Here is a 23,412-nt window from a genome sequence, read left to right on the forward strand (position 1 = left end):
TATGGGTTGTTCTAATAGAACATGAAAGATGCTCCACATACAGTAGATAGAAAATAAGACATCCATGAAAGTTTAGGCTGGGAAATGTAGAACTGCAGCATATAGGACTTGACGGTGAACAAGCGGGTGGGAGTATCACAGAGGGCAAAGTGGCAAGTCTCTTGGGGCTCAGCCATTGGAGTGAGGAGCCAAGGGGGCAAAAGGGCGAGGTCTGCGTAGCTGGAGGGCACAGGGACCATCACAGCACCAGAGGGAGTGCATGCCCAGGATTCCAGTCTCAAGGTCTACAGTTTGTTTGACTGGGCCAGGATAGTCCTGTGCCAACACACAGTGGAGGGGGCGGAAGTAACTGTTACTGCTCATTATCATTCTAACGCAAACTACTGAATTGTGTATGCTAAACCACAGAAAAATGTTGTTGTAAGGGAAACTTTAAAACTATGTGATTCCCCCTCTGATTGAGTTCGCTGGTTACTACTGACAGGAAATGGTTCTCTCAAATTGCATAGTTTTCTAGAGCCAAGAAAAATGATTCTGAAAATAAGGACTGAGGTGGTTAGGGGACAGGTTTGGGGAGGCTATGGTGTTGATATGGATGTATGTAACCACACACACACACACATCTTGTCTAGGGGTAGATCAGGTTTCTCTCCTGCACTGAATCTCTCCATCCACATGCTTCATAAATGATGGGGGAGTGAGAGTTCTGAACTTCATGTTCACTCAATGTTCTAAGCACTTCTGATTCAGCCATCCCTCACTTCTCTCCCTGATGCGTCAAACCTCTGTGGCACAGGCAATGGTGCTAGTTTTCAAATCGTCACAGGTAATGTTAAAGTATCCCCTAGAAGGTTGAAACGTCACTTTACAACCCCTACCGACATGTTAAGAGTAGCCCCTGTTTTCAGTGTACCTTCATGCCAGGATTTGCACTGCAACATGCCCATTACAAATTACTGGCTTTTAAAAAATGTGTTCTGGCTATAAACATTCACTCATGCCTTAAAAATGGAAGAGGTAAAACAAGCTCCCTTACAACCTATAATTTTCTCAGTGTGGCTAAAAGAGACACTTCTCTGAGTATATAGGTGGTCCATCACTGGGTGCCCAGGGCTGTAATTTCCCCCCCAGGCCACGGGCCTATAAAGAGGACCTTTAGCTGTGCTGTGATATTAACAAGAAAAATACCACACTTAATTACATGTTCAAGTCTGAGAGCAAAACCTGCACCCCGCATCCCTGCAAAAGGCCAAATTATAGCAAGAAATACAGAGGGGGCAAAATCTGAAATGATGGGCCTGCTTGCATAAATCAAACAGAAGCAGGCTCACTTCCCTGAACCAGACTGTAGTCAGGACACAGAGGCAGCCAGCTTGACCACAGACCTGGTCAGGGGGAGAACAGCTACAGCATACTGTAAATACTGCACATCATATACTGTAGGTGAAAACTAAATGAGGAATGAGACCATGGGTGGTTATTTCTAGATACTGGTAGGCTACAATACAGGTGATTATTTCTAGATTGGCTACAATACATGTAATATATACTGTGAGGCTCAGTTTCTACTTTATTTCATGTTTTTGTTTGTCCACCTGGTCTCAGAGGACTTTGTATTATTCTGTACTTGAATCCGAGACAATCAATTTAGATGAATATGTTACGTTAGGTATGGTACATATTAATTTGTGGATGTCCATCACTCATTTCGTATGATATGTTACGAATTTGCAAAATGTACAATATGCTACGCATTTGCAAAACATGTTACGAAATCTAGCTAGGTGGCTAACGTTAGCTAGGCGTTAGAGTTAAGTTTAGAAGTTAGGTTAAAGAGTTAAGGTTAGGGTTGGTTAAAGGGTTAAGGTTAGCTAAAAGGGTTACGGTTACGGGTAGGGTTAGCTAACATGCTGAGTAATAAGTAGTTGAAAAGTTGCTAATTAGCTAAAATGCAAAAGTTGTCCATGATGACATTCAAAATCGCAACCTTTGGGTTACTAGACGTACGCGTTACACGCCCACCTATCCACACCGACCAACCACCCAATTTTCATTTCTGCCTTAAGTAAACCATCTGTCTTATGTAACCATACCAAACATAACATATCATACTAATTTGAGTGTCCCGGATTCACATTTACTATATTACGTCTAGTCTGTGAGAGCAGGCTGTTATTGTGACATTGTCTGTACTAGGGCAGTTGAAGGTGTGTAGAGACTACAGATGTTAGGAGTACTAGAAGAAAGATAAGCAGTCTTCTGACTACACCATTAGCAAACGGCTTCGGTTTAACGCAATCTTTTATTTGAACAATAAACAAAAAGAGTAGAATGCTGAAGGATTAAGATTAAAAGACAGCATATAGTTTGTTTTCAGCTTGATATCCCAACACAAGCCCTCAGCAGACAACCGTGTTAGGAAGCACAAACTAAACAGAACGACATCATTGAAGCGATTCGCCAGCACATATCCTGACCATAATCATAAAAAAAGACTCAGGGATAAAATGTGTACAACAGAAAGCTTTCTGACAGCTTTAGTGTCTGTTTCAAACCATCTTCTTCAAAACATTCTTCGGGGTCTGTTTCAAACCAACATTGTCACAATGAGTGTATCAGATATGACCACATAGCCATCAACACAATTTAACTAACACTTAAGGAGTTTTATAATGATCTGAACAGATCAGCTCAATTTCCTCATATGGAATGACTGAGTCATGCTGATTGAATGAATCATGAGCTGTGGCAACAGAACTTATGATGCAGAGGTGAAACCAAAATTAGACAGAAGCATTAGCGCAATTATGAAAGGCAACAGGGTCAATGTGAAGTATCCTTTGGTTTCACTTGGGGATTTTTTAAAAACTTTACATACCCATAAGTAATAAGGAAATGACTTGAGGGAACCAAATTCTGCATGGTTTAGACAACGAAATTGCAGTCACTTTAACATAACACATTTTCAGGACAAAATATACAACACTAATTCATGTAAGGGAATTGTGTGGGCAATTTAAATGACACTGCTCCAAACTCAAAGTATGCAACAGAAAATGCACATGGTAAGATAACTTTTTCCATTACTCAGAGTTTCCAGTCACTTTAAATAAAAGGGGACAGGTATATTGAATAAGTCTCTGCTACCATCAGTGAGAGAACTACAAAGTGAGAAATGGGATAAAATAAGCTCTTCCTGTAAGATCTAAAATGCATGCCCTGCTATTCTGTGGGAAAAATTATTTCACACTGCCCCAACGTTCCAGTGGTCAGAAATGGGAAAGTGTGAGAGCTGCCTTACAAAAGGACCCATTCCCAGTTGTGTACCTCGCTTTATCCAATGGCCAAGTGTGTGTGCACGTAGTGTGTGTACGTGAGAAAGTGTATACTGTATGTGAAATATCTTTAGAAAATAGTCTGCTTTACCCATTAAGGATATAGAGTATACAAGGGTAAACCACCATGCCAGTTATGTTCTTTTTGTAAAGGATTAAATACTGACAGATTCTGACATTGGTTTGTTTGAAATGTCCCTTAAGATTAGACTACGGATCAAACTTAGTGGAGGAAAAATAAAAAATAACGACGAAAGAAAATATGATCAAGCAAACAACTTGTCCAATTTTATTCATTGTTGTGCTTTACCTTGGGTAATTTCGCTCAAATATCAATTTAGATGCCATATAGTATAATTCTGGGGAAACGGTCATGGTGTTATTGAACAAATGAAAAATAACAAAATAACATTTAAGCGAAACTCAAAAACACAATCAATGAATAATAATGACGCAAAAAGCAAGGTCTCAAACAAAACATGATTTCCTTTTGTGCGCATTTATTGTGGGGGATTTCATTTCTAGAGCCAAGCAGCAGATGTGATCCCACTTCCCCTCAACATGGACAGTCTCTCTCACTGGAGAGGAACTGCACTCAGCCACAAAAGAAGAAATGCAAAGGTAAGGTACATTCCCATAAAACTTTACAGACATTTGACTTACAGTTGTCACACTCACTGGGTTGGACTCGTACATTGAGTGGAGATTTGGATTAGAAAGCCTCGCATAGCGAACCTAAGGCAGCCCCCTTTTTCTGGTGAGTTGGGGGGTAAGGGGTCATGTGGCTGTTGTAACTCTACAAAGGCAGGCCGCCTATACATAGATGGAACCTTCAGACCAGAACAGGGGAAAAAATTATAAATGAAGGATGAGGGGGGAAAGGATAGGTATAAAATGAACAAGGGTCGGTGCTTGCGGTGGAATCTCAAGTCTTCATTGGCATCTCTCCAGAGACGGCACGTTCAAGAGTTTTGGAGAGAAAAGAAAGAAGGGATACTGGTCTGTAGTTGTTGACATCGGAGGGATCGAGTGTAGGTTTTTTCAGAAGGGGTGCAACTCTCGCTACAATACTATAGTGCCTATAAGAACACCCAATAGTCAAAGGTATATGAAATACAAATGGTGTAGAGAAAGAGTCCTATAATAACTACAACCTAAAACTTCTTACGTGGGAATATTGAAGACTCATGTTAAAAGGAACCACAGCTTTCATATGTTCTCATGTTCTGAGCAAGGAACTTACACATTAGCTTTTTTACATGGCAAATATTGTACTTTTACTTTCTTCTCCAAACTTTGTTATTGCATTATTTGAACCAAATTTAACATGTTTCATTATTCATTTGAGACTAAATTGATTTTATTGATGTATTATATTAAGGTTAAATAAAAGTGTTCATTCAGTATTGTTGTAATTGTCATTATTACAAATATATAGTAAAAACAAAATTGGCCGATTAATCGGCATCGGCTTTTTTTTGGGTCCTCCAATAATCGGTATCGTCGTTGAAAAATCATAATCGATCGACCTCTAAACCATACCATACTAATTTGAGTGTCCCGGATTCACATTTACTATGTTACGTCTAGTCTATGAGACCAGGCTGTTATTGTGACATTGTCCGTACTAGGGCAGTTGAAGGTGTGTAGAGACTACAGATGTTTGGAGTACCAAAAGAAGGCTAAGCAGTCTGACTACACCATTAACAAACAGCTTCGGTTTTCCACAATCTTTTATTTGAACAATAAACAAAAAGAGTAGAATGCTGGAGGATTAAGATTAAAAGACAGCATATAGTTTTCAGCTTGATATCCCCACACAAGCCCTCAGCAGACAACCGTGTTAGGAAGCACAAACTAAACAGAACGACATCATTGAAGCGATTCGCCAGCACATATCCTGACCATAATCATAAAAAAAGACTCAGGGATAAAATGTGTACAACAGAAAGCTTTCTGACAGCTTTAGTGTCTGTTTCAAACCATCTTCAAAACATTCTTCAGGGGGGAAAGAAAAACAAATCAAACCAACATTGTCACAATGAGTATCAGATATGACCACATAGCCATCAGCACAATTGAACTAACACTTATAAGGAGTTTTATAATGATCTGAACAGATCAGCTCAATTTCCTCATATGGAATGACTGAGTCATGCTGATTGAATGAATCATGAGCTGTGGCAACAGAACTTATGATGCAGAGGTAAAACCAAAATTAGACAGAAGCATTAGCGCAATTATGAAAGCCAACAGGGTCAATGTGAAGTATCCTTTGGTTTCACTTGGAGATAAAAAAAAAAAAGACTTTGCATACCCATAAGTAATAAGCAAATGACTTGTGGGAACCAAATTCTGCACAGTTTAGACTACGAAATTGCAGTCACTAACATAATACACATTTTTCAGGACAAAATATACAACACTAATTCATGGGAAGGGAATTGTGTGGGCAATTTAAATGACACTGCTCCAAACTCAATAAAGTATGCAACACAGAAAATGCACATGGTAAGATAACTATTTCCATTACTCAGTTTCCAGTCACTTTAAATAAAAGGGGATACAGGTATATTGAATAAGTCTGCTACCATCAGTGAGAGAACTACAAAGTGAGAAATAGGCTAAAATAAGCTCTTCCTGTAAGATCTAAAATGCATGCTCTGCTATTCCGATGTGGGAAAAATTATTTCACACTGCCCCAACGTTCCAGTGGTCAGAAATGGGAAAGTGTGAGAGCCGCCTTACAAAAAGACCCATTCCCAATTGTGTACCTCGCTTTATCTTATGGCCAAGTGTGTGTGCACGTAGTGTGTGTATGTGAGAAAGTGTATACAGTATGTGAAAGATCTTTAGAAAATGGTCTGCTTTGCCCATTAAAGACATAGAGTATACAAGGGTAAACCACAATGCACCAAGCCTTCAGCAAAGTAATGTACCAGTTATGTTCTTTTTGTAAAGGATTAAATACTGACAGATTCTGACATTGATTTGGTTGAAATGTCCCTTAAAATTAAACTATGGATCAAACTTAAAGGGAAAAATATATATATGATCAAGCAAAGAAATTGTCCAATTTATTCATTGTTGTGCTTTTACCTTGGGTAATTTCACTCAATTATCAATTTAGATGCCATATAGTATAACTCTGGGGAAACGGTCATGGTATTATTGAACAAATGAAAAATAACATTTAAGCGAAACTCAAAACACAATCAATGAATAATAATGATGCAAAAAGCAAGGTCTCAAACAAAAACAAACATGATTTCCTTTTGTGCGCATTTATTGTGGGGGATTTAATTTCTAGAGCCAAGCAGCAGATGTGATCCCACTTCCCCTCAACATGGACAGTCTCTCTCACTGGAGAAGAACTGTACTCAGCAACAAAAGAGGAAATGCAAAGGTCAGGTACATTCCCATAAAACTTCACAGACATTTGACTTACAGTTGTCACACTCACTGGGTTGGACTCGTACATTGAGTGGAGATTTGGATTAGAAAGCTTCGCATTGCGAGCCTAAGGCAGCCCCCTTTTTCTGGTGAGTTGGGGGGTAAGGAGTCATGTGGCTGTTGTAACTCTACAACGGCAGACCGCCTATACATAGATGGAACCTTTAGACCAGAACAGGGAAAAAATTATAAAAGAAGGATGGAGGGGGGAAAGGATAGGTATAAAATGAACAAGGGCTGGTGCTTGTGGTGGAATCGCAGTTTTCACTGGTATCTCTCCAGTGTTCCAGAGTACTCAGAAATCCTTAGAACTAACAGCCACCCAGGGAGCCAAACAAGGTGACACTCACCTAGATTCAGATGTTACTTTTTTTCCCTTTTTTTTTTTTTAATTTTAATTTATTTATTTTTTAAATCTTAAAATATCTGCAAGTGTGCATTAGCACATCCACATCTTGTTATTGATCAGATATATTATACGTGCACAGTAGCTTCTTTTTTTATCATCATTTAAATCCTAAAGCGCATTAAAATTGTTTTAGATAGTCATTCTAATTCTACACCCAGAAAACACAAGGTTCTTTCAAACAAAGCTGTTTAGTTTCAGCACACGRTAGCAGCACCTCTTCTCCTGTCATTTTTTCTATTTTTTTGATGGCTCAAGTTTTACCTAGATTTAAAAGCATCAGGAAAGTGAGGAAGGTGGAGAAGTAAGAAGAGATGGTGGCCATGAAGAGTATCTTGCCTCTGGAGTTAAAGAGACTCATTCGATAACGTTTTGTCGTTTGCTGGTGCTGGGCCTTTTCCCGACGAACTCCGGCAAAATTTCAACAGGTGTTTAAACTGCTGCAAATTCATTAGGACAACAACTCCCCTTGCTAAAAGGCAAAACTGATTATTTTATGCCATTTTCAAAACAAAAAAAACACAAAAAAAAAACATTGAGTAGATAAACTAAAAAATTACAACTTCTCTCCAGCAGTCCAACCGTCCATCTGCAGCCTCGTGTTGTAGATAGATAGTTCGACCTGTGGGTAAAGTACCCACTGTTCCCAGTCTGAACGAGGCTGTAGGTTCAGAAGCGAGTCTCAAGGTCCCCTCCCCTCAGTCCATTCAACAGTCTCTCCTCGCAGCATTAAAAAAAACAGCAGTGGCGCACAGAGAAGAGGAAGCCATCACAGGGAAATTATTTTACAACGCGTCCTTTTCCCCCTAATTCTTTCAAAAAAGATAAAAGGAAAAAAAGGCATTGTTGGAAAAGCTGGCTCTCTGGAAAAGCAGGGATGAGGGGGAGGAAGAAGAAAATCTTGCAATAGAAGAAGTTGGGCAGTGTTCCTGTTCATTAGTTTGTGTGTGTGTTCGAATGGATGCATGTGTATGTGCACTTGAGTGTGTATGTCTGTAGTGGGAGTGTGTATGTGTAGTTGAATGTGTGTAAAATGAGTGTTCCTCTTTGTGAGTGTGCATGTACGCGTGTGTGGTATCTACAGCAGGTCGACGCGACGGTAGTACAGCAGGTAGGCAGTGCGCTCAGCAGTCTGCTTCACCACCTGGTACTGGTTGATGACCTTCACTGCCTGGTCGTCAATGCGCAGCCAGCCGTTCAGACCGATGTGGAAGACATCCGTGGTGTAATGSCCGCCTGTAGCGCTGTTCCCATGGTGATAGACAACTGCGACAGGGACACACAAAATGGAAGCTTTTCAGAGGCGGAAATCAAACTGAAATGAGGAAAAATGCACTTACTATGACATGTGGTTGTCTCACCTAGTTATCTTAAGAGGAATGCACTAACTGGAAAAGAGCGTCTGCTAAATGACAATGTCCAAATGGAAAAGTCATTCTGTTATCTGGTTCTGGCTACACAAGGTCAGAGCCAGTAACTAACTACTGATATCAGCAACTTTCTGGAGCAMCCTAGGCATGTAGACCAGGGTTGCTAGCCTTACAGAGAGGCCTCCATTTCAGTGTGTTATTGATGTAGGCATTGAATATCATGTTGTAAGCATATAGTTCAAACTTATATTACACTTCTTTCACATATCTGATCAAGTGTCATAAGAATTCTTGGGAATGCATCAATCATGACCAAATGTAGAAACCTAAGTAACTACAGCAGGAGAATGTGGAAAGAAAATAACATAGTCCATTCTGTGCCCGTATTTACAGGCTGGCAACACGTGTTCCAAATGGACTTAATGCCCTTAGTGTGAAACACTACGATACCATGAAGACCACGTTTAAAAGTGGGCTTCGGATTTAAGCCACAGTGACAGTTATTACCAGGCAGAAATAAATCATTAAGTTGAGTAAACATGGCAATCTTGTTAGATACGTTTGATTTGGACACAGAACTAGATTCAGGCGGTAACTCATTCGTTGTACTGAAACCATAAGCTACTATAGGCAAGGAGTAACATCATTACCCCCTCATCTGACAACAGATATGTGCAACCACAACTGAATGATTGGTTTAACTGGAGGGAAACAAGAAATRCCAGTGTGTAGTTGAGACAACTTTCCCCCCAAGTGCTCGATTGCATAGGTTCACCTTTTCACTGGCGCCAGAATTTTAAAATGGCACGATTGAAGTTTACAAAGGCGCTTATATTACATATTTACTATACTGTTATGTTATCACATTACACGCTGACTAGCATGAGACATTTTCATCAAGACTTTCTCCGTCCCATGGGCCAGATGGTCAGAGAGAAGGCAAAACTTCTACCTCCAGGATCTTACAGTAAAAGATTAACTGCACCGCTATAGCAACAGTTGCCAGGGGTTACTCTACTAACAGATTTTTGACAAGTGAGGAAAGCCTTTTTCTGCTCTGAAAGGAAAATAAACAGCTGAAGACAATTTACTTCCAAACTACGGGGAGATTAACAGGACCCCCATATCCACAGTGGAAGGTTGTCTTTGTTTGAACTGGTCAGTCAGGTGTGAAGGGAGGGGAGGAGGGGGCAGGAGAACTACATGCTGAATGAGCTGCTGGAAATAACAGTTTGCTGAACACTGGCCACTCACACCTACACCAGCACAGTGGAGATGTTTTCATTGAGCAGGCAGAGCTCCCTCATGAAGGCCCACTTTTATTCCCTTTGGCACTGCCAGGGAGGAGGTTATAGGGGTGGAGGGGGGTCAGGGTTGTGGTAAAGTCTGGGGTAATGCTCTAGTCTAGAAAGACGTCCTGGGTCTAGGAGGAAGAGAGGAGTGGGAGAACATGGTTTTACCGATGCATGGTTACCACTCTTGCATCATTTCACAGCTGAGATCAACACTAGCTACCTCAGGCATCATTCCACAAGGAGCCCTCTGGAATCATAGCAACTGAACTCTTCACTGTGCTTTTCCACTGTACCTTTCTCCATAGACAAGTCATAATACTATCCAGTACATTAAACAGGTATGTTCACACTAGAATTTGGTAGGGAATAGAGAAGTTTGCAGAAACAGCATTTTGCACCCACTAAAATTTTCTAAACATGATTTGACCCGTTGCTAAGCCCCGCGCCCCTTGGTTACTGTTGCAAACTCGGATAACATTTTCCCAGGAAGCCCAATTCCCCATTAAACCACTGGTGAAATCCCCTCACAATGATCTCAAACTGTGTTTCTAATACACAATGAAATTTAAAAAACAGACTACCGCTTGCTCGTCAGGAAACTCTATGTTGTGGTGGACTGTCAGTATAATTTCTTCACAGGAACCTGGTAAAATTATGTTTGTAGTGTAGCTAGCCACTAAATGGCTCTGAATTCACTGTCAGCATGCAGTCAAAGCTATAACCACTTTTGGAGCTAACTAGTGATTTCAAATCTTATCCCGATGTCGACAGCAGATTCATAACATTGCTAACTAACATACATTAAGTGCCTAGCTAGCTAGCATTAGCAACGTTTGGTGGTCAATGAGACAGAGCTACCCAACCAGCTGAGCTAGCAAACAATGTATCAAAAGCATAATTTCCAATTTGAAAAATAGGCTCTGTATTTCAGGAATCATAGTACCAAGTATTACTGGTGCACTGTTCTATTATTTAGCCATTGTAAAAAATTTAATTAAATAAAAACTCTGTTTTTGCTATAGCACTCACTGGTTTCATGAGATTTAAGCGTGAACTTGACCGAGGAGTCGGATTTGACAACAATTGCTTTCCATTGGAGTGCTGCAATTGGTTGCTGAAAATTCTTGGGTGTGGCTTAGCGAAGGGTCAATTGAGATTTGTCCAAAACAAAAAATTGTTCCAAGAGCAAAGTTATGGCTCGGAGAAGTTTAATCTGCTTCTTATCAAAAACACAGTTGGCGAAGCGAGCCTTCCAAGGTAGCTCAACTCAAGAGTATCAATTTTATCAGTCACTGAGATAGCATGTGGAGTAAACAGAGTATGAAAGGAAACTAGAGGTCGACCGATTAATTAGGGCCGATTTCAAGTTTTCATAACCGGTCATTTATTACCGATTATAGCCAATTACATTGCAATCCACGAGGAGACTGCGTGGCAGGCTGACCACCTGTTACGCGAGTACAGCATCAAAAGGACCTGTGGCTGCAAGGAGCCAAAGTAAGTTGCTAGCTAGCATTAAATGTATCTTATAAAAATCAATCTTAAAATAATCACTAATTAACTACACATGGTTGATGATATTACTAGGCTAACTAGCTTGTCCTGCGTTGCATATCATTAATGCGGTGCCGGTTAATTCATCATCGAATAACAGCCTACTTTAACTTCGCCAAACGGGTGATGATTTAAAAAGCCCAATCATTGCACAAATGTACCCAACCATAAACATCAATGCCTTTCTTAAAATCAATACACAGAAGTATATATATTTTTAAACCTGCATATTTAGTTAAAATAAATTAATGTTAGCAAGCAATACTAACTAGGGAAATTGTGTCACTTCTCTTGCGTTCAATGCAAACAGAGTTAGGGTATATGCAACAGTGTGGGCTGCCTGGCTCGTTGCGAACTGTGTGAAGACCATTTCTTCCTAACAATGACYGTAATTAATTTGCCAGAATTTTACATAATTATGACATAACATTGAAGGTTGTGCAATGTAACAGCAATATTTAGACTTAGGGTTGGCACCCATTCGATAAAATACTGAACGGTTCTATATTTCACTGAAAGAATAAACTTTTTGTTTTCGAATTTATAGTTTCCGGATTTGACCATATTAATGACCAAAGGCTCGTATTTCTGTGTTTAATATATTATAATAAATCTATGATTTGATATTTGATAGAGCAGTCTGAGCGGTGGTAGGCAGCAGCAGGCTCGTAAGCATTCATTCAAASAGCTCTTTATAATGCTTGAAGCACTGCGCTGTTTATGACTTCAAGCGTATCAACTCCCAAGATTAGGCTGGCAATACTAAAGTGCCTATAAGAACATCCAATAGTCAAAGGTATATGAAATACAAATGGTATAGAAAGAAGAAGTCGACGCATCATAATTCCTATAATAACGACAACCTAAAACAAATTAACTGGGAATATTGAAGACTCATGTTAAAAGGAACCACCAGCCTTCATATGTTCTCATGTTCTGAGCAAGAAACTTAAACGTTAGCTTTTTTAAATTTTATATGGCACATATTGCACTTTTACTTTCTTCTCCAACACCGTGTTTTTGCATTACTTAAACCAAACATGTTTCATGATTTATTTTGTTTATGTATTATATTAAGACAAAATAAAAATGTTCATTCAGTATTGTTGTAATTGTCATTATCACACACACACACACACACACACCACACACACACACACACACACACACACACACACTCTGATGAAGATCATCAAAGGTGTAAGTGAATATTTATTATGCTATTTTTGACTAATGTTGACTGCGCAACATGGCGGATATTTCTTTTGGCTGGTTTGGGCTCCGAGCGCCATACTCAGATTTTAAATCTGACACAGCAGTTGCATTAAGGAGAAGTGTATCTAAAGTTCCATGCATAACACTTGAATTTTCATCAACATTTATAATGAGCATTTCTGTGAATTCATGTGGCTCTCTGCACAATCACCGCATGTTTAGAACTACTGAACGTAACGCGCCAATGTAAAATTAGAYTTTTTGATATAAATATGCACTTTATCGAACAAAACATACATGTATTGTGTAACATGAAGTCCTATGAGTGTCATCTGATGAAGATCATCAAAGGTTAGTGATTCAATGTATCTCTATTTGTGCTTTTTGTGACTCCTCTCTTTGGTGGGAAAAATGGCTGTGTTTTTCTGTGGCTTGGTGGTGACCTAACATAATCATTTGTGGAGCTTTCGCTGTAAAGCATCTTTGAAATCAGACACTGTGGCTGGATTAACGACAATTTTATCTTTAAAATGGTGCCTAATACTTGTATGTTCGAGAAATTTGATTTATGAGATTTCTGTTGATTTGTATTTGGCGCCCTGCAATTTTATTGGCTGTTGGCGCTAGCGGAACCCCAGTCCTAGACAGGTTAAGAATGTGAAATGTCAGAATAATAGTAGAGGGAATGATTTATTTCAGCTTTTATTTCTGTCATCACATTCCCAGTGGGTCAGAAGATTACATACACTCAATTAGTATTTGGTAGCATTGCCTTTAAATGGTTTAACTTGGGACAAACGTTTCGAGTAGCTTTCCACAAGCTTCCCACAATAAGTTGGGCGAATTTTGGCCCATTGCTCCTGACAGAGCTGGTGTAACCGAGTCAGGTTTGTAGGCCTCCTTGCTCGCACACGCCTTTTCAGTTCTGCCCTCAAATGTTCTATAGATTGAGGTCAGGCTTTGTGATGGCCACTCCAATACCTTGACTTTGTTGTTCTTAAGCCATTTTGCCACAACTTTGGAAGTATGCTTGGGGTCATTGTCCATTTGGAAGACTCATTTGTGACCAAGCTTTAACTTCCTGACTGATGTCTTGAGATGTTGCTTCAATAAAACTTATTTTTATTTCATTTTTCTCCTCATGATGCCATCTATTATGTGAAGCGCACCAGTCCCTCCTGCAGCAAAGCACCCCCACAACATGATGCTGCCACCCCCGTGCTTCGCGGTTGGGATGGTGTTCTTCAGCTTGCAAGGCTCCCCCTTTTTCCTCCAAACATAACGATGGTCATTATAGCCAAACAGTTCTATTTTTGTTTCATCAGACCAGAGGACCTTTATCCAAAACGTACGATCTTTTTCCCCATGTGTAGTTGCAAACCGTAGTCTGGCTTTTTTATGGCGGTTTTGGAGCAGTGGCTTCTTCCTTGCTGAGCGGTCTTTCAGGTTATGTCAATATAGGACTCGTTTTACTGTGGATATAGATACTTTGTACCTGTTTCCTCCAGCATCTTCACAAGGTCCTTTGCTGTTGTCCTGGGATTGATTTGCACTTTCACACCAAAGTACATTCATCTCTCGGAGACAGAACGCGTCTCCTTCCTGAGTGGTATGACGGCTACGTGGTTCCATGGTGTTTATACTTGCATACTATTGTTTGTACAGATGAACGTGGTACCTTCATGCATTTGGAAATTGCTCCAAATAATGAACCAGACTTGTGGAGGTCTACAATTTATTTTCTGTGGTCTTGGCTGATTTCTTTTGATTTTCCCATGTCAAGCAAAGAGGCACTGAGTTTGAAGGTAGGCCTTGAAATACATCCACAAATACACATCCAATTGACTCAAATGATGTCATTTAGCAGAAGCAGAAGCTTCCGAATCTTCTAAAACCATCACATTTTCTGGAATTTTACAAGCTGTTTAACTTCTTGACGCTAGGGGTCAGATTTGTATTTATTTTTATTTTTTAAATAACGTTCCCAAGGTAAACTGACTATTTCTCAGGTCCAGATCGTAGAATATGCATATCATTTACAGATTAGGATAGAAAACACTCCAAAGTTTCCAAAACTGTCAAAATATTGTCTGTGAGTATAACAAAACTGATTTTGCAGGCGAAAACCTGAGGAAATCTAACCCGGAAGTGATTATTATTATTATTTCTTATCTGTTTCATTGCCCGTCTTTCTTCCATTTAAAGGGGTATCAACCAGATTCCTTTTCCAATGGCTTCCTCTGGTTGTGACCAGGCTTTAGACATAGTTTCAGGCTTTATTTCAAAAAATGAGCGAGATTTTTCAAAACTAGTCAGGTGTCCTTTGATTAGTTCCTGCGCGCAAGAGGGGTAGCTCTCCATTTTCTTTTTCTCTTTTATTGAATAGGTTACGGTCCGGTTGAAATATTATCGATTATGTATGTTAAAAACAACCTGAGGATTGATTATAAAAAACATTTGACATGTTTCTACAAACATTACGGATACTGTTTGGAATTTTCGTCGAACGGAACGAGGCTGTGGTTTTCTGAACATAACGCGCAACCCAAATGGCGTTTTTTTGTTATAAAAGTAATATTTATCGAACAAAAATAACATTTAGTGTGTAACTGGGAGTCTCGTGAGTGCAAACATCCGAAGATTATCAAAGGTAAGCGATTAATTTTTATTGCTTTTCTGATTTCCGTGAACATGCTAATTTGGGGATAGCTGTTCTAGCATTGATTGATACACTCACAAAAGCTTGGATTGCTTTCGCTGTAAAGCATATTTTCAAAATCTGACACGATAGGTGGATTAACAACAAGCTAAGCTGTGTTTTGGTATATTTCACTTGTGATTGCATGATTATAAATATTTGTAGTAATATTTTGCGCCATGCAATTCATCGGTTGTTTAGGAAAATGATCCCGCTAAAGGGATCCGTAGCGCAGAGAGGTTATTAAAAGGCACAGTCAACTTAGTGTATGTAAACTTCAGACCCACTGGAATTGTGATACAGGTGAATAATAAGTGAAATAATCTGTCTGTAAACAATTGTTGGAAAAAATTACTTGTGTCATGCACAAAGTAGATGTCCTAACTAACTTGCCAAAACTATAGTTTGTTAACAAGAAATTTGTGGAGTGGTTGAAAAACAAGTTTTAATTACGCCAACCTAAGTGTATGTAAACTTCCGACTTCAACTGTACACACACACACACAAAATCGGCCGATTAACCGGTATCGGCTTTTTTGGTCCTCCAACAATSGGTATCAGTGTTAAAAAAAAATCACAATTGGGTCGACCTCTAAAGGAAACCTCAGTGCGAGTCTGAACACATCGAAAGAGAATCCTATGAACGATTGAACTTAATGTTGGGATAGATCTTATGCTTGACTATATATGTTGTTGCCTGTAGCATAGGGCCAATGCCCTATTACTGCATATAATTGAATGATTGTGACCGTTTGTGTGATACTGTGGGTGTAGGAGATGTGTGTAGTTGATCATAAATCGATATATACAGTACATACCTGCAAAGAGCCTGTAGGTTCTTTGGCCTTTGAATATTTTGCTCCGCACCCCTGAAGAGAGGAGATCTGAGGAGAGACAAATTAATAAAGTACAGCCACATCACAGAGAGAAACAAAACATGTAAGATATCCCTCAGAGCACCATCAATTATAGTTATTTGGGTCTGTGTGCCATGAAAGCCAGCCTGTCTAAATAAAGGTGGCTATAAAAATACACCAGTGTAGCATTTGGTAAATCGTACGCAGAATGCTGGCAGGCAATAAAATGTAGCCTGCTTTTTATCATTTATACACTGCAGGAGACCCAACACACTGGACCCAGTTTACATTGGAACGAGCCAGGGATTCTCTCCACATTCTGATGCTTATTCTGTAAAGCTACAGTACTAATATCCTCAAGCTGCTGGGACTTGCCTTTAGGACTAGTGACTAGACGTGCCTTTAGGACTAGTTACAGATATCCCATATGGGAGAAATGGATATAGAAACTCCCTCAGATATTATGGACATGTTGACCTACCTGGCTAGGGAAATCTAAAATGGCAGGGTTTTTTGAGTGTGTGTGTGTGTGTGTGTGTGTGTGGGGGGGGTCTATAAATATTTCCTCTGAACCTCTGCTGGTTCAGGGCTTGTAGAGTAGGCTGGGCGGAGCAGTAAACATAAGCAGGCTGGCTGGCCAGCTCAGGACTGATGAGTTGTAAAGCTGTGTGAGGTCGGGTGTTGGGGCTGGATGAGGAGGCCTTTCACGGTAGGAGGTCGACCCACAAATCATCTCTCCCTGCTGCTGATGGTGAACTCCCAGCATTTTGCCGGCACCCTCGTTTAAGTGATGTCAGACAAGTGAGCTACACCTGTGTGTGTCTGTCTAACTAGGACCCAGAATGTGGAAAGACTAGTCTGTACTGGAATATGATCAGATGCTGACTGTGTGAGAAGTGTGTTATGAATTATTGCCTTTCTCACCCAGGGTTCAGAGAGCTTAACACACATTCAATAGAGTTAATTCAATAATTGGGCATGTGTTTTAAGTGGGGACTTCACCCAATGGTTTGTGTAAGCTTTTCTGTGATTCACGTACCTTTGCTGATCTCCAGGTCTACAGGGTAATCAATGTTCTTGATCAGTTTCTGACAGCCTCCAGTCTTCTCAAACACAAATCTCTTGAGGTGGAGCACCAGCACTGGAGGGAGCTCCTCTAGGGTCACTCTCCGGCTGATCTCAATCTACAAACACAGGAGAGATTATCAAACTGAGCCAGGGGACTATTTGACACAGTGGCACCACATCAAACAGCTAATATAAACCAGAACAGGATCTCCCAATTTACCCAGGGATTAGACTCTGAACAAAACCAGCACACACTGTCACAGAGGCCTACACTAAGAGCCTGCTGTGAGCTTTGATCTAGTCACTTGTGAATCCCTGGGGTTTTATACCTTCACTGTCAGAACCAGACTGTGACCCCAACTACCAGCTACTTCTAAAACGATATCAAGGTACTGTAACAACTGTCTTGTAAAATAAAAGCTGATGAGGTTGGTAAACAACACAACGCTGAGGCCCCWACTACAGCTGTTCAACAGATGTTGCCCTCACCAGTTTTGTCTCCATACAGAGGAAGCAGGCAAGGCACATTTGTCTTCTTATACTGTGGCTTTAAAACAATGTGTTTTCACCAGGCAGCGCAGTCAGAGAGGACATGAAGCATAAACAATGCTTTTGAGTCCACACGCACAACACACTCAGTGTATTAACAGAAACAAGGCCAATGGGAAGACGATCTGTCAGAGTCTGACTACTTCAGCCTATTAGAAGGGGCCCATCAAGGGGAGGAGTGCATTGTGTACTAGAGTGCTGCTGAGCATCCCAAATACTCCCGTTGAAAGAAACGAGACACCACAGTAACAAATATTCTCATTGTCTAAACACTACATTTTTTACTTTTAACTGCCAACATGCCCACATCCTTGTTTCGGATTGCAGAAGAAAAACAACAGAAATCAATTGAGGTTTTCAAAGCAGCATTCAAGTTTGGATCAACATACAAGCGATTGAGCATGAAATCAAAATGACCGATATGCAAACACATCCAATACTTGTAATGGGATAGTAGTAGCATAGGTGTACTGTGTGTAAGACCCTTACCTCCTGCTTGGTTTTAGTGGTGTAGCCCTGAACTGACTCCCGTGCCACCAGGGTCTCCAGGGCCTCCTGAACGGTGCGGATCTTCTCTGACTGGATGTCCAGCTGCAGGGTGAAGAAGGGCTGCAGGGTGGCTGACTCCTTAGAGTTCTGCTGGTACACCACCGAACTGCATGGGACAGAAATACAAATATACCCCACTTCAGACAATGAAATACATTAATGGGTTTTGAGTGTCTCTCAACGACATCTTGACCTCAGCAAACAGCATCACAGCTTTGAAGGAAAGTGGATGGTCTCTCTACACGTCTCTCCAAACTACACCTTCATGAATCATCTCCTCTCCTTCCTCAAATTCTCCTCTTTGTGGCAGAAACTGATCCTAAATGTTCAAATGTCAAAAACACCACCAACATTCATAACCCTCTGACAGCCATATAATCTCTTTAAATGGTGAAAATAAATGTCAAACTTGCTCCAATGACTCCCCTCAGCCAAACCAATTACCCTGGCTCGAGTGGCTGAAAACATGACTGTAGCTGAACTCAGTGGGTATGCATAGTTCAACCCAGACCTTCCTGAAAGTCTGCCCTTATGTTCCATTTACTTTTACTATTGATTCAGAGAAAAATTATCCTCTGAAGTGATCTGTAACCCAGTCAGGCCAGGCGTGTGCCATAACAGAACCTCAGAGAGCATGTCATTTGGCCCAGTCACACCCTCACAGGTCCTACACCCTCACAGGTCCTACACTTTCAAAGTTGTTTTGTGATTCTTTCTTTGCGAGAGTGTGCCCCCCACGCCTGGCTGTCCAGGCCACCGACCACAGGCCGGGCCACAATGGCTGTTATTCTAAAGAGAACTTCTGGAGCAGAGAAAGCCCAGAGCCAGCTGGTGGCAGGCCTGTTTGGGATGGCATTCTCAGCTGAGGTTGGAGCTGGGGGCCAGAGGCGGTGCCAGGGCAACCAGCCCAAGAGGGCCCAGATAAAGATGGCACTATACTCTCTCAGTTCTCCTGTCATACCAGGCACCTGCGCCACAGCCAATAAAAAGAAGGGCAAGGACACCACTGGTGCCACAGTTCTGCTGCTGGGCTTTAAGAAAAATAAGCTCTGGGCAGGGAGAAAAGAAACACTCAGCGGCTGACCATCACTCTGGCTTAATTTGGGAGAAGTTAGGTGTCTAGTAAAGTAGTAAAGGCTTTGGGTCCACCAAAACATTGACTTGACTATATCTTCGTGAACAACAATAAGTTTCCATTATAAGCAACACCTCACATGTAAAGAAACTATATGTGAGTTTCCTGACACCTCACAAGTCAACACAAGTAATCGGTGTTACCCTACCGGATGTGCCCTCCGAATATGTCAGTGATAGGGGTGCGGACAAAGTCAGCTTGACGGGTAATGGAGGTCTTGTTTCGGGGGCCCACTTGCTCCCATTCGTCCTCGCTCCCCTCCTCCTTATCAGCAGCAGCATCATCCACACCTGACTGGGACTCTGGGCCGTTGGGTGTGGGGGCTTCTGATCAAGACAGGAGAAGAGACAACTGATTTAGAACCACAGYCAATGGCAATCATAGAGCAGATCCAGCTTCAGCAGTGAGGCCAAAGAACATAAGGAAATTATGTGAAATGAAAAGGGACTAGATCAGTTCAGTTCATAAGCAGAGAGCACGTGTAAACAGATAATCGTATGACCTCATRCATCAGATTTAGACCAYKGCACTACTTACTCTCTTCCTGAGGGGAGAWKAGCTTTTTCAAMGCCAGCATCTCCTCATGCAGTCCRTTGAGGGTGAAGCCCAGGTACTCCTCCGCATCCTCCTGTCGACCCTGACAGAGAACGCACAACCATCAGCAMTAATGAGACCACGGTGCCAAGAGAGCCTGCGCTCTAATGCAACACCACTGACTCAGCAGACACAGGTCCTGTCCACTGTTACTGAGCTTCAGGACAGGACATCAGTGTGCACATGGCACAGGTGAGATACAATCAAAACCACATAGGGAATGCCTGAGTCAGGAGCTAACTATCTCATTCCATTTGGAATAGCTTTTTTAATTGCACCTTATCTGGTTATGAATCAGTAATGAGTCGGCATGTCTCATGCACCAAAAGATGGATATTTGTACATGTATCCATGTACTGTACCACCAGGCAGGTACAGACTGAACGTCTCAAGTGTACTGATGAGAATGTGGAATTTTACATAAAACCAGTGTCAGGAAACAGGCGATACCAAAGTGTTTCAGTTAATTTGCTCCTAGTCCCTGAACACCTGAAAGTGTGGAATGTCTGGATGGTTCAACATTCTAAATAAAACCCGGCTGAAATGTAAAGAACAAATCATTTTTTTTTGCTGTTATTGATAGTAGGGCCGGGCGATACGAACTAAAAAATAAATAATCACCTCTTGATTATTATTTATAAAGCTTCTCGGCAATTCAAGATATACATCTCAATACGTTTTCCCTTCATACGCTTTGTTGTACAATTAACGGTCAAATGCACTGCATTCAGTGCAAACAGTCTGCAATAATCTAATTCAGGGCTTGTGAAATTATACCTACGCTAAATATATAAGCCTTCCACAAGCATAAGACCCACTAATGAATTATTTTATCAAAATTGTTTGCCCTGCTTTTTTTTGCAATAATCACTGATCTGGCTTTTAAGTCTACGAAAATAACCTTTTTGTTGCAAATTTAACCAGAACCATGTATAATGCACATTCAATACCAATGACTAACTTGTAGCAAGCATTATAGAAAATTAACACAGGTCTCAATCAGTCAAGTACAAGCGCTAGTGAGTAGCCAGCTAATCTTTAGATTTCAAGTTTAGCCAACTTGGGCCTATTTGCTGGCTAACAATGGAAAACTGTTCAATTGTTATGAACACACCATTTTGTCTGTCTCCAGCTGTCTGAAAAGCATGCTAGCCGGTCCACATGTTGAAATCATGCAGCCTACCTTATTTCTCAGAATTAGAATTCCTTATATTTGTGTTTTATGCTTATTGCACATTTATAAAACACAGAATAGACATGTAGTATAACAGTCTTTGGCTAAAATGCTGAGCATTCATTTTCCAGAACCAATGTTCATTGATACTCCTGTTTTAGTAGTGTCCGCTCTGCGAGCAACTTGAGTCGAGACATAAAAAGGGTATCATTAGAAAGGTTAACTTCCTCTATTACAGTAAAATAATGTCTCAATGTGTTTCAGTGTCCATATGAACCATTCTTGGACCAAACCACAAATGCAAATGGAAGTTGAAGCCGCTTGTCAAGAGAGGAAGAAGTGATCTCTCATCTTTGTTGTTGTGAGTGGCTGAGGGAGGGGCTTGGTGTGTGTGCGTAAATGGGAGCAAAGGAAAACATGACAACAAGCAGACATAAAAAAGATTGTTAGAATATTCCGCTCTAAAACGTTCAAATGAAATCAATACACTGGATGCCCAATGTCTTTACCTTCTCTGAGAGACTCGACTTGATGAGGGTGAGGAGTCTGTAAATGTAGTTGGGTTCAAAAGGAGCACCTGGTCGAATGTCTTTTATTATCTTTTCACCAGCAGCTACGGAAAAAGCAACAAGAAACACATCAAATGAACATCAACAGGAAATAAAAGAAACTCTAGGTCTTTTAAAAGATGCTGACAGACAGCTTACCTTGCTGCTTGGCTTTAGATGGCACAGGCATATTGTTGAACTCATTGACAAGCCTTACACTGGAGGGAGAAACAAGGTCAGGGAGTTGTAATTAGCAAAGGAAGTACACAACCAACCCAATGCAGTGAGCACACATTTAACACCTACTCTCAATACTCGTAACACAGTTTTACCAATTTAGCTCAGGCAGGAATTTGTCATCGCTGCTTATTTGCACACAAACAAGACCTTCATTGATTGTGAGATTTGACTTTTAAAAACAGCCAGTCAGCTCCCAGGGAGAGAGGCTACTTACAAGTTGTCCATCATGGGTGTGGAGGTACAGGGTCTCTGGGTGTTATTGAACGGGGGAATGGACTTAAACAGGTGATACATGGGGGGGCAAGCAATCAGGGCCTGCAATGTCTTGGGGGTGGCAGTCAAGGGTAAAATCACCTCATTGGAACACTAAATACAGACATTTAATGTAACTTTGTGCATGACATGGTGTGATTCAAGCATTTCGCATGCAGCTGAGAAAAGGATACAGCGTTGATATAGCACCAGTTTCCCTTGTTGATCAGTCCTCTTGGTTGCAAAGACACTGGTTTGTGTATCAACTTCACATTCTCAATTAGTTCTGGGGATTCAAACAAGTACACATGATTTTGAACACACACCCATTACTAAATCAAAAAGTTAAAATAGAAGTTAGTTTGTAAATCTCAGGCAAAAAGAAATATCCATTTACTCCATACTGTACTATATAGACTGTGTCCCTTCTACCAACTCTGCATCATGACAGTGGCACACAAGGCTGTTTTGTCAGAACAAGGAGATACTGTGCCACGCCTAGGAAGGAATACTGTCACTGACAACACAGCTKCCATGGTAACGTGGACAGACATTCCAACATAGAAAATATCATAAAACAATAGCACATAATCACAATGTAAAAACAATGGGTTAAAAATAGCCTTTTTTTTTGATAGTTCCGCCTACGTACATAGCATATTATGAACCTCCAAATTACAGAAACATGGTTTTTATAGATAACAGGTTTGCTAAAAGTGAAACAGTCATTCCAGGAAAAGAGAAATATAGTTTGGCTAAACAGTAAAGGCACACTCCAGATAAAATCCAGTCCAGAGATCAGATAGTATACAGGGTTGGAAATCAAAATGAGACGTGGTAGCAGTGACACCAGGGTCCTATAAATAGCTTCCTGTTCAACCTCCTGTTCATTTCCTGACAGGAGCGCTAAAGTCTGAGCACTGTATTGTGGGTACAAAATAAGCCTTTCTACTGGACAGTGAAAGAAACCACGTGGAGCCTGGTTGAATTATTTACAGCCGTTGAGCACAGGAAACCATCAGGTTTACCTAGACAGAAGCACATTAGGCTGCCCAGAACCCCTCTCTCATAAATACTTCACAAGGGTGCCGAATAGATGAAAAATCCCAGTTTACTAAAA

General features: G+C 40.7%; 1 protein-coding gene across 4 annotated transcripts in view; it reads right to left on the minus strand.

Annotated features, from left to right (window-relative positions):
- Positions 1–5,050: 5,050 nt before the first annotated feature.
- LOC111969371 (ubiquitin carboxyl-terminal hydrolase 10) overlaps positions 5,051–23,412 on the minus strand; it is a 37,923-nt gene continuing 19,561 nt past the window's right edge. For all 4 annotated transcript variants that reach the window (XM_023995456.2, XM_023995457.2, XM_070445417.1 and 1 more), the window contains 10 exons: positions 22,487–22,578; positions 22,255–22,364; positions 21,960–22,018; positions 21,762–21,865; positions 20,022–20,121; positions 19,633–19,810; positions 18,290–18,455; positions 17,223–17,367; positions 16,145–16,210; positions 5,051–8,460 (listed from right to left, as the gene is read on the minus strand). In XM_023995456.2, coding sequence (XP_023851224.1) covers positions 8,273–8,460; positions 16,145–16,210; positions 17,223–17,367; positions 18,290–18,455; positions 19,633–19,810; positions 20,022–20,121; positions 21,762–21,865; positions 21,960–22,018; positions 22,255–22,364; positions 22,487–22,578 — 1,208 coding nt within the window. In that variant the 3' untranslated portion in view covers positions 5,051–8,272. The remainder of the gene's footprint in view (positions 8,461–16,144; positions 16,211–17,222; positions 17,368–18,289; positions 18,456–19,632; positions 19,811–20,021; positions 20,122–21,761; positions 21,866–21,959; positions 22,019–22,254; positions 22,365–22,486; positions 22,579–23,412) is intronic.

The sequence above is a fragment of the Salvelinus sp. IW2-2015 genome, linkage group LG10 (assembly GCF_002910315.2).
Source record: "Salvelinus sp. IW2-2015 linkage group LG10, ASM291031v2, whole genome shotgun sequence".
NCBI classification, from domain to species: Eukaryota; Metazoa; Chordata; class Actinopteri; order Salmoniformes; family Salmonidae; genus Salvelinus; species Salvelinus sp. IW2-2015.